The sequence below is a fragment of the Lacerta agilis genome, chromosome 1 (genome assembly GCF_009819535.1).
Source record: "Lacerta agilis isolate rLacAgi1 chromosome 1, rLacAgi1.pri, whole genome shotgun sequence".
Lineage (NCBI taxonomy): Eukaryota > Metazoa > Chordata > Lepidosauria > Squamata > Lacertidae > Lacerta > Lacerta agilis.
Window position 1 is genome coordinate 115,519,862 of NC_046312.1, and position 12,143 is coordinate 115,532,004.

The 12,143-nt window shown below is 43.8% G+C and overlaps 1 protein-coding gene across 1 annotated transcript in view; it reads right to left on the minus strand.

The window, feature by feature from the left end:
* Positions 1-12,143, minus strand: part of MYO3B (myosin IIIB) — a 222,882-nt gene that overhangs the window by 110,440 nt on the left and 100,299 nt on the right. Inside the window, 7 exon segments of the mRNA XM_033168350.1 lie at positions 2,991-3,144; positions 4,256-4,291; positions 4,293-4,404; positions 5,839-6,049; positions 6,324-6,450; positions 6,733-6,847; positions 9,807-9,905. Coding sequence (XP_033024241.1) covers positions 2,991-3,144; positions 4,256-4,291; positions 4,293-4,404; positions 5,839-6,049; positions 6,324-6,450; positions 6,733-6,847; positions 9,807-9,905 — 854 coding nt within the window.

A 12,143-nucleotide genomic window follows, 5' to 3' on the forward strand; every position in this document is an offset into this window, starting at 1 on the left:
TGTGGCCAGCATGACTAAGCCGCTTCTGGCAAACCAGAGCAGCGCACAGAAACGCCGTTTACCTTCCCGCCGGAGTGGAACCTATTTATCTGCTTGCACTTTGATGTGCTTTCGAACTGCTAGGTTGGCAGGAGCTGGGACCGAGCAACCGGAGCTCACCCCATTGCAGGGATTCAAACTGCCAACCTTCTGTTTGGCAAGCCCTAGGCTCTGTGGTTTAACAGAGGACCTGTGGGTTCAGGGGTTAAACCCCAGACTGGATCGGGGTGGGGGAAAGCCAAGGGAAAGAGCACTGGTATTGATGCTACAGGATTAAGTCCCTGAAAAGAAAGCAGGGCCCAGCACAAAAACCAAATGTTAAGGGTAAAGAAATAAAACTGGTGTGGCGCCTTGTTCTTCTAGACCTGACACTCTTGGTCTTTCTCCCCCACTCTTGGTCAACTAGTTAACATATTGTAAAAACTGTGAAACTTCACAGTATTTTTCAAGCTTTAGGGACAATTCCAACATCTTTAATGTCACTTTCCCCCCCTAGAAAGAGTCCTGATTTTTTAAGCCTTACAGTCGTACCTTGAATCCCAAACGCCTTGGTACTCAGACGTTTTGTCTCCCGAACACCGCAAACCCGGAAGTGAGTGTTCCGGTTTGCAAACGTTCTTTGGAACCCGAATGTCCAATAAGGCTTCCATGGCCTCTGATTGGCTGCAGGAGCTTCCAGCAGCCAATCAGAAGCCGCACTTTGGTTTCTGAACGTTTTGGAAGTTGAACAGACTTCCGGAATGGATTCTGTTTGACTTCCAAGGTACGACTATATTAGGTTTTCAGCTGACCAATGTATAATCATAACAGGAGCTGGAGTCTAGCAATATCTGGGCAGCACCACCTTGGCTGTCCTATATAGCAGTCACTACAGAAGTCCTGTTGTCTTTGTCCATGGAGTTTTCTTGGCAGGGATACTGGAGTGGCAAGGATACTGGAGTGGCTTGAGAGTCCCATGGACTGCAAGAAGATCAAACCTATCCATTCTGAAGGAAATCAGCCCTGAGTGCTCACTAGAAGGACAGATCCTGAAGTTGAGGCTCCAGTACTTTGGCCACCTCATGAGAAGAGAAGACTCCCTGGAAAAGACCCTGATGTTGGGAAAGATGGAGGGCACAAGGAGAAGGGGACGACAGAGGATGAGATGGCTGGACAGTGTTCTCGAAGCTGCTAACATGAGTTTGGCCAAAGCTGTGAGAGGCAGTGGAGGATAGGCGTGCCTGGCGTGCTCTGGTCCATGGGGTCACGAGAGTCGGACACGACTGAACGACTGAACAACAACACAGAAGTCCTGGCAGGTTGGGCAGTATAGTCATCCCATTGTACTAATGGTGGCAGTGCGGGGATTAATCAGAGAAGAAGAATGGCTTCTCTGAGGCCCAGTTCATTGAATACATTCAAGATTAAAATAAAAGTGCAAATAATTGTTTCACAATTCTGTCCTCTTAACACCTATGCTTCTGTAGTTGCATTAAGGATGGCAAGACAGTTTATGGAAGGGGAGAGGCCTTTAAGCTTAGAATGGACAGATGTTTCACAAAACTTGGCCTTTGAAGCTTAGAATGGCCAGATTGTTTCACAAAGAGTCAAACTGTTCTGGATGCTACCAGCTTTATTGAAAAAATTTGCCATGTCCGTGTGCAACTGCATTAATTTTCTTCACCTGACATTTATTTCATATTTGATATACAGTTAGGTTTAGGACAACAGTTGACTAACATATATAGAGTAAGGTCAAAAGTCAGCTTGGACATTAGCAAGAAGTAGCCCAGTGGTTGTATTTTCCTGCTATCACCACTGGAGCAGGAAGTCTGTCTAAGTAGAAAACAGAATTTGTTGTCCCCAATATTAGCAGATGTCTAGGGTGGTTGCACAATTTCCCCAGTGTTTGACCAGCTGGCATAAATTGAGTAGCAACAAACAGTTTCTGTTAATTAGTAGGGTGCTAGCCAAAGCCAACAGAGCACACAAGTAGCCAAAAAGTAATAATAATATATCTCTGTGCTGCTCCTCATGAGTCCATTTCTGAAATGACGCAACCTTTTTGATCCAGGGGAGTCACTGCAAAAGTGATCCACTTTTACATTGCGAAATAGTTTCAGAGCTCTCCCCAATAACAGCTCTGTATATTCAATTTTCGTGGAAAATGCTGATTTTGTAACATTTTTCTGAATGCGGCAAAACAGCAGCGGGGGCCCTCAAGGAGATGCTTTCACATGACCATGTCGTTTTCCGGCAATGGCGGTCATGAATCATCCCATGCTTTCTTCTTTAACTCACTATGCAATGGTCTGGTTAGAGATAACCATTCACATCCAGAGATGCTGTTGCACAAGCAGAATGAACTTCCACTGGTGGTGGTGGGATACCCCTGCCTTTTCATGATTCTCTTTTCCTGCTATAGTCAGGGGAGGGATATCATTTTTATTTGTTCTTTTTGCTTTTTTACAGATTGTTGTTTAAAAATTTATGTAAATACTTTGAGAGCTGCAGCATGAAAAGAAGTAAACTGGTACAAGCATGCAAGTCCCCTAACCCCCCCAGAATAGGTTTTCAGGAGGGAAAGGGGGCTGTGCCCTGGACAGGGAAGCGAGAGGATGGAAAGTTCTGTTGCATCAGAAGAGTTCTGCTCCATTCCTGGGACAGAAGCTAGGATCCAAGCCAATGACACCAGAAACTCCTATGGGTCTTTCAAGGTGAGCTAATATTAACAGTGTTCATAATAGATAACAGACCCCTATCAATTAAAACCGAAACCGAAACCGAAAAGCAGTGAGCTGCATGGAGAAAATTCCAATTGGCAAAGCTCATGAAGAGCACATGGGGACTTCATAGGTTGACCAAAGCAACAGATATTTAATACATGGTCATGAGTTAAAGCAATATGAAAATATCTATGCCCCCCCATATATATATAAAATCACAGTTGAGGATTACTGGACATGGCGTACCAACTAAAGTAAGGTCTGTTGCCTGGGGAAATCGGCTTTCTTCATCAAGCAGAGAAAGTAGCCCCATTGGTTTCTGAAGGAACGTGTCTAGGAGTGGCCTGTTGTCTTCATAGTCAACCATAGGAGCATCGATTCCTTCATTCTGATATTCCATCTGAAGCAAGATTAATGAAAGTCAGCAAATTTAAATGTCACCTCTATCAGCTGTCTCTTCTCGTCCAGTGTGATTTTTACAAAGGTGACAACAGAACGAGGCAAACCACCGCAACACACATTTTATTAGATGTTTAAATGAAGGTAAATCCACTCTTTTCCAGGCATCTTGCAGACATCCCCCCCCTTGGTTAATTTCCATATAACTAAAGCTTATACAACATTCATATTGTTGAAATATCGCAGAGATCAGTTATGCTTGTGTTGTGCCCAGCGACTGGCATTCTGTTTTCACAAAACACTACATGTGAAACCAGCTACAAGGTGCCAAGCCCAAATCGTTGGAGTCCAAGTTGTAGGATAAGCAGCCATTATCGACCTTTGTTCTTCCCACTCGACCATGTGAACCCTACCAGTAAGGAGGTCTATGAAGAATGCTCCAAACTCAGATTGCATGGCTTAAGCAAGCTATCTTTCTGCTTCTATACAAATATTTAGAAACGTTTACCACTTTGGAACCTGAGTTTTCCTGCCTGTGTTTTTTATTACTGCTGCATGGAAAAGCACATGAATATGACCTCAAAGAGTTTGTAAGTAAATCATTTTTAATTTCCAAACGTGTGGTCTCTTTCTATGCTAAGGGAAGAGGGGAACTTTGGAAGCAACTTAAACAGGGATGATTTAAAGGTCCAAACAGTTGCCTATATTGCCACACTTTACTTTGCTGCATATTATTTGTGATTTTAAATCTCTGCTGGGGTTCTCTCACCAAAGGAGTACTTGCCCCAAACCTGGATCCAGACATCCAGGGGAAATCTCTTTTTATTATACACCATCTCTTTATCTTAACCAAACAAAAATACCAACATAAATTTCATTAGTCACCTTATTGCTTTTCTCTTAAGCTTCATATGGAATCCGCCCCCCCCAAGCAATATTTACCGGTATCTCTCAAGATATACCCAATATCATTCTAACCATATATAAGGGAGGAGATAAATTAAGAAAAAAAGTTCCAGTCATCTCCTATGGTTCACTCCCTCTCACTGGCTCCAAGTTTAGCCTAGAGACATCGATACAGAGCCAAGCAACAGTAATAAAGTAAACCTTGCCTGCTCAAGTGCAAAGATGTGCTGATTAAAATAAAACTTGGATCTGCTCATTTGCAATGTTAATGCACAGCTGTTCGAAGGAGTTCCTTGTGAAGTTCTCAAATCCGAAAATATCCAGTATACCAACATTCATTCCGCTTTCGGCATTGCTGGGTAGAAAAATATACAAAATCCATAACTGAAACATCATTGGAAACCAGTTTTGTAAATGCAAAATCAGCTCTAGTATCTGTTTTATATTTTGTTTTAACTGTGTTCAATTTATTGCTTTGAAAACTACTGAAAGGTATAAAACAAAATAAAATAAAATAAAAATCCTTCCAGTAGCACCTTAGAGACCAACTAAGTTTGTTCTTGGTATGAGCTTTCGTGTGCCTGTTGATTTGTCATGTATTAGCTTTGTCATGTATAATGAGATAAGAATCCAATGTCTTTGTTCAGACCAGGTTTCTCCATGGTTTTAAGTTTGGTGATTAGTTGCAATTCAGCCACTTCTCTTTCCAGCCTATTTCTGAAATTCCTTAAAGCTATCTTTAGCCATCTCACCCCCTTGCCTTTCCCTGTAAGACCCTGTAAAAATTGCATGTTTTCCACACCTATCAGCTGATCACCCATTCCCACCACCCTTCTGAGTAATACCCCTCCCCACTCCCTCACTATATTTAAGGGTCTGGTGACTTTCCGTTTCAGTGTATCTGAAGAGGTGTGCATGCACACGAAAGCTCATACCAAGAACAAACTTAGTTGGTCTCTAGGTGCTACTGGAAGGAATTTTTTTATTTTATTTTGTTTTGACTATGGCAGACCAACACGGCTTCCTACCAGTTACTGAAAGGTATGATACTAAATAAATAATTATGTAAAAGTTGTGCAAGATTCGCAGCATTGAAAAGATATAGGGAGAATGCCTTGGCAGAAATGCAAGGCATGTTTTGCACTTCCTGAAAATGCAAAACTGTAGTTATTCACTGTACACAAAGTCCTTGCATTCAAGCCTTTGTGAACTGGTCCACTAGATTATATAATTAAATGTTTCCATATGCCCATAAAATAATTGTACAGCACAATTCCTCATTTATCAATAGCTTACTAAATGCCATTTTATTATTCTGGGGATCTTAATGCATTTGGCATAATCCACCTTCCTTGCATTCCACCACACAGCTAACTTTGTATATGAGCTGCTAAATCATCTTAGGTAGCTTTTAGCGACAGTTTTAAGTGGGAGCACATCATGTTAAACGTTTTGTACACGATAGCCTTATCGTTAAACGGAATTTGGTAGCTTTTCACCATAAAACAGACTAACTTAAAAACATCACTTTGTGATGTATTTTCAAAGAGCTGATGGTGTTTTAACCCCACACTGATCCCCATTGACCTACTTGGTTAAATCCCAACCAACTCTTCAAAACACTGGAGTTAACGTCCTGGAAACGAAAATGCAGAATCACAGCACGGAGGCCATTTAGAGGCATTATCTAAAACAAACAGTAAATTCCTCCCGTAAAATAAAAAAGAAATAGATAGACACAGAAGACTCCACCGGCACACATGCTGCTTGTTGATGTGTGTGGACTTGCCATATATTTTTATCAGGCTGCAGCAGGGTATTAATGCGATTTACGATCCAGCTGAAGAGTCGGCCATAAAGTGCCTTTGACATGGCATCTCGCACATCGGCTGCTTTGTCTACGGTGTTTGTCCGGATAATAGTCTCGCCTCGTGTCACAACGCAATGAGAGGTGAGAGCTTCCTGAAGTTCCTCTGAGCCAATGCTCAACAGGGCAGCGGCTGAAAGATGACACACAGACAATGTCGGGATGAGATGGAAGCTGTTGGCCTTGGCAGACATCTTGTGCGAAACTGGTTTCTTTTCTTATGCATATTCTACTACTGCAGGGCTGGCTAACCTGTGGCTGTTGTTGGACTCCATCTCCCATCAGCCCCAGCCAGCATGGAATGGTGGGAGTCACAGTCTGACAACACCTGGAAGGCCACAGGTTCCCCATCCCTGCCCTACGAGTCCTCTGAAGTACAATTCACAGACTTTCCCGCAAATATTTACCATTATCTAAGGCTTCGGCATTGGGCACTTCACTTTTATCGGTTTGATGTTGTGAGGAAATGGCAGCAAATTCAATATTTCCTGTATTTAAGATCCCAGCCAGAATTCGATACACTGAGTGCACTTCCTGCAAACAACAGGAAGAGCAAGAACTCTTCAGAAGTCAGAACTCTAAGCATCAGCAGACTTCAGACTCAACACTTCGGAGCCCACCCACACTCTGCAGACGGAGGATGTAACCAGTGGCGTAGTGTGGGAGGGCCAGAGGGCAGGTGGCCCCGGGTGCAAAATTCTGAGAGGGGTGCAACCAGGCACCCCGACAGGCTCCCTCAGCATGGCTGAGCTCCTGCCGCCTTCTGGGGGCAAGACAGGTATCTTTGTGGCAGCAGATTGAAAAGTCACCACTTACCTCATCCGTAAACCCTATGATCCTAAAACAATGCTGGATTGCGTCAAACTGTGTCCCATAGGATTCCTTACTAATAATGTCATGCATCACCCTTCCCGTGTCATTATCAATGTACCTAAACAAAAAGAGATGAGATTCATTCATAATCCTCAAAAAGGAAGGTGGCCGGTGCTGGAGCCTGCCTAGAACCCAAACCCAACAGGCACAGAAGTCCTTCTTGGGAACTCTACATTTGAAAGATCATTGGAAATTCACAGTAAATAAAACATTCTGCATGCACACAGAGACACTCTCAGATCCATCCTTTGGAGTGCTGAACCACAAAATTGAAAAGGGGTTTGGGAGCTAAGCCTTGTGCTCAGATTAAGCCTTGAGGAAAGCTTGATTTAAATTCATCATCATCATCAAACCTTTTATTGGCATCAAACATTGAAAACATATCAATACAAAGCTTAATTAAATTAAATTAAACTGAACTCAGTAGGTTGTACCCAATGGTTTATTTGCACTAGTGAAAAGCACTTCTAGTTTTGCAAGGCATGGCACCCAATTTTCACTGACCTCCCTACATCATCAGCTGCCAGCCCTCCAGCAACTTATTTCAAACTATTCTGGGTGGTTTCTCAGACCTCAGGAATAATGTGGCAGGGGGGCAGGAGTGGGTAGCAAGTAGTGGGGGGGAGGGACTAAAGAAAGTCAAGTGCACAACCTTGCAAGAGTGCAAACCCAGTGCTGAATCCACCCCACAGAAAGGAAAATATACCTTTAAGCAAATTCATAAGGCTGGTGGCAATGGTACCTTGGTTCTCAAACGCCTTGGTTCTCAAACAACTTGGACCCCAAACACTGCAAATCCAGAAGTAAGTGTTTCAGTTTGCGAACTTTTTCGGAAGCTGAACGTGCTCCGTTTTGAGTGCCACACTTCCGTTTTGAGTGTTATGCTGACGTCTGTCTGTTTTGCTATTATTTTGCATTTTGTGGCTCTTTTTCGTTGTTGTTTTGTGACTGTGTGGAACCCAGTTCATGTACTGATTGATTGTGTGACAGCAGTACATTATTTATTGCTTTCATTTTATGGATCAAGGGTCTCGTTAGATTGTAAAATCCATGTTAAATTGCCGTTTTAGGGGTTGTTTTTAAAAGTCTGGAACGGATTAATCCGTTTTGCATTACTTTCTATGGGAGAGCGCGCCTTAGTTTTGGAACGCTTTGGTTTTGGAACGGACTTCCGGAACGGATTAAGTTGAGAACCAAGGTACCGCTGTAAATGGTCACAATTAGCATGATAACGAGATGCAAACCAGGCTGGGTGTCCAGAGCTAAGAGGACCAGGCTTTGCATGAGAACATAGGAATGGTGCCTTACACTCAATCAGACCATTGGCCTATCTAGCTCTGCATTGACTTTATTTATATTGACGGCTAGCTGCTCTCTAGGAATTCAGACGGAACATTCCCAGCCATACCTGGAGATGCTGGGAATTGAACATGGGACCTTCTGCGTGAAGAACAGACTTAACCAGTGACCTGCAGTCCTTCCCAAAAGGCTAATAGACACACACTTGAAGCAGCAAACATCTTGGTGGTTTTCACTGAAAGTAAGGCTACAAACAGCAAGCTGGGGGATAGGTGAAACCTACTCTCCCCTCCTTTCCTCCCGCCTCACAAAACTAGATCGAAAAGTTTTAGCCACTAATACATTGTTGAAAACTGCTTTTCTTACTCCCATATATGTAAATGACTCTTCCACTACAGTGAAGAGAAAAGCACTGCATCTGGGGTGAAATTAAAACCTATCTTCCTCTACTGACGCTGCGTAGCCCACGCCTCATGGGGATTCAACATAACCCTATGTGCAAACTGAGAGAGAGAGAGAGATTTTATCCCCTCTCTGCCTATGCTATAATGTTCAGCAAACTGGCCACTGTAGTTGTTCAAAGAGTTGCCATGATGCTGTTATTTTGAAATGGGTATTTCTAGACAATAAACCAGACAAGTTCATAAAGTTAATGTAGAAAACAACAACACACACTTGAAAGTTGGCACGGTGGAATACGTAAATGCAACTCCGTCCTTATAGGCCAATTACCCAAGTAACAATAATGTACAGATTTAAAAACAATTCATTAGGGTTTATTTGCATAATGTTAACATGTACCATTAACTCTGCAACCAACTATTTTGGGGGAGAGAAAAAAAACAGATGAAATTCAAGAGAGTGAAAAAAAAGCACTTAGTTTTATTTTTATCCACATAGTTAAAGGAGTGGGGAATCAATTTAGCCCAGCAGCCCAGATCTCGACCTCTTCTACCTGCCGTGAGCAAACTTGACAGGTGGGAAGGACTAGCCACTTGTCAATCATCTGGGGTCACGGCGATTTCAGGAGAGTAGTAGTAGTAGTAATAATAATAATAATAATAATATAAATTTACATGTCATCCATCTGACTGGGTTGCCCAGCTACTCTGCGCAGCTTCCAACAAATTATAAAACCCCTGTAGAACATCAAATATCAAAAACCTCTGTGAATTTAATGGGACCTACTTCTCAGTAGACATGGTTAGGTTTGCAGCCATAGATGACTTCATGATGGGGCCATGAGCTACTTCATTAACAAGGGAAGAAAAACTGGTCTGTTGGTGGCTGAGATATCTGTGCCTAAAGCTAAAAACTACAGTATAAAAAGTATATGGAAAACAACCTTGTGCAAAATAGGCCAACTGCAGTTCAACAGAAAATAACAAAGTGAACTGAGGCATGTTTGCACATCACTGTTACAAGGTCTATGCCTGGCACCTGGACAGAACTGCAAGGGCCCACCTTTACCTGTCCTGTACCCGATATATTCCCTATGATGTCAGGTGTAGAGCAGGTGGGCATGGCTTGGCCAAAACAGCATCGCAGGTCAAATTCGCATCTTATCTATCCACTTTTACACATGAGAGGCTGACCAAGGGTCCTTAAGGGTTGGGCGAAGGGTTAAGGGATATTCTAACTCAAGCATCACGCTGGAAGCAACAGCTAATCAATAGCTAATTACAACTGGCATTAAAATCAAATTAGTAATGGGTTACCTGGGAGGCTTTTTCTCAGGCAGCTTATATTCAAAGAGTTTTTTCTGGTGATAAAGGCCAGCATATATGTAATAAAATATGTGGAAGTTTTTCTCTCCTCTGTTAAAGGAAAAAAAGAAGTTAATTTGATGGCTTATATAGTAACATATTAAATATGTCATATCTCTATACCCAACACTTTTATTACACGTGTAAACTTATGTATATTACATATACCTACATACATTGTGCATATGCCTATTCTCACAACCACACTGTTTCTCTTGGGAGAGCATTCCACAAATAGGAGGACACACCTGAAAAGCTCTTCTCATGCTGCTATTCTCTGCACCTCCCTCAGATGAGGAACATGGAGAATAGCCTGTGATGCAGACTATAGGATCTGGTGGGCTGGTTCATGTAGAAAGAGGTGGCCCATGAGGTATCAGGGTCCTGAGTAGCATAATAATAATAATGATAATTTATTTATACCCTGCCCATCTGGCTGGGTTTCCCCAGCCACTCTGGGCGGCTTCCAACAGAATGTTAAAATACAATAATCTATTAAACATTAAAGCTTCCCTAAACAGGGCTGCTTTTAGATGTGTTCTAAAAGTCTGGTAGTTGTTTTTCTTTTTGACATCTGGTGGGAGGGTGTTCCACAGGGCGGGTGCCACTACTGAGAAGGCCCTCTGCCTGGTTCCCTGTAACATGGCATCTCGCAGCGAGGGAACCGCCAGAAGGCCCTCGGCACTGGACCTCAGTGTCCAGGCAGAAAGATGGGGGTGGAGACGCTCCTTCAGGTACACTGGGCCATTTAGGGCTTTAAAGGTAAGCACCAACACTTTGAATTGTGCTTGGAAACGTACTGGGAGCCAATGTAGGTCTTTCAAGACCGGTGTTATGTGGTCTTGGCAGCCACTCCCAGTCACCAGTCTAGCTGCTGCATTCTGGATTAGTTGTAGTTTCCGGGTCACCTTCAAAGGTAGCCCCAAATAGAGTGCATTGCAGTAATCCAAGTGAGAGATAACTAGAGCATGCACCACTCTGGCAAGACAGTCCACGGGCAGGTAGGACACAGAATTAACCTGCGCCTCCATGGACAGCTGTGAGTCCAAAATAACTCACAGGCTGCACACCTGGTCCTTCAGGGACACAGTTACCCCATTCAGGACCAGGGAGTCCTCTACACCTGCCCGCCTCCTGTCCCCCAGGAACAGTACTTCTGTCTTGCCAGGATTCAACCACAATCTGTTAGCTGCCATCCATCCTCCAACCGCCTCCAGACACTCACACAGGACCTTCGCCACCTTCACTGGTTCTGATTTCAACGAGTGGTAGAGCTGGGTATCATCCACATACTGATGAACACCCACCCCAAACCCCTTGATGATCTCTCCCAGTGGCTGCATGTGGATGTTGAAAAGCATGGGGGAGAGGACAGAACCCTGAGGCACCCCACAAGTGAGAGCCCAGGGGTCTGAACACTCATCCCCCACCACCACTTTCTGAACACGGCCCAGGAGGAAGGAGCAGAACCACTGTATAACAGTGCCCCCAGCTCCCAACCCCTCTAGCCGGTCCAGAAGGATGTTATGGTCGATGGTGTCAAAAGCTGCTGAGATCAAGCAGAACTAGGAAACAGCTCTCACCTTTGTCCCTAGCCCGCCGGAGATCATCCACCAGTGCGACCAAGGCCTGAATCCCGACTGGAAGGGATCCAAATGGGCCGCTTCTTCCAGGCGTGCCTGGAGTTGTTCAGCAACCACTAGCTCAACCACCTTGCCCAAGAATGGAAGATTTGAGACTGGGCAATAGTTGGCCACATTGGCCGCATCTAAAGATGGTTTTTTAAGAAGCGGTTTAATAACTGCCTCTTTCAGCGGGTCTGGGAAGGCTCCCTCACAGAGAGAAGCATTCACCACCCCATGAAGCCTATCGCCCAGCCCTTCCCGGCTAGCTTTTATAAGCCAGGATGGGCAAGGATCAAGGAGTGTGTTATAGGCCGAAACCAGCACTTTTAATTCAGTCTGGAAAGTAATTAGCAGCTGGTGCAGTTGGGCCAGGATCAGCGTGCCCTGTCCTGCCCTGGTGAGCAACTTGGCTGCATATACTGTAGTTTTCTTTGTATAAGACTAGGTTTTTTTTACTCTAAAATAAGGTTAGAAATCGGGGGGGGGGCATCTTATACACGGATAGTGCATATTTTCTTAAACTAGAGTCTCCAAAAGTAGGGGGGCGTCTTATACATGGGGGCGTCTTATACACGGAAAAATACGGTATGCTTGAACTGTGATAATGCCTCTTGCTTGGAAGAAATTGCATTGAAAATATTGCCCTGCGTGTGTGTGTGTTTTC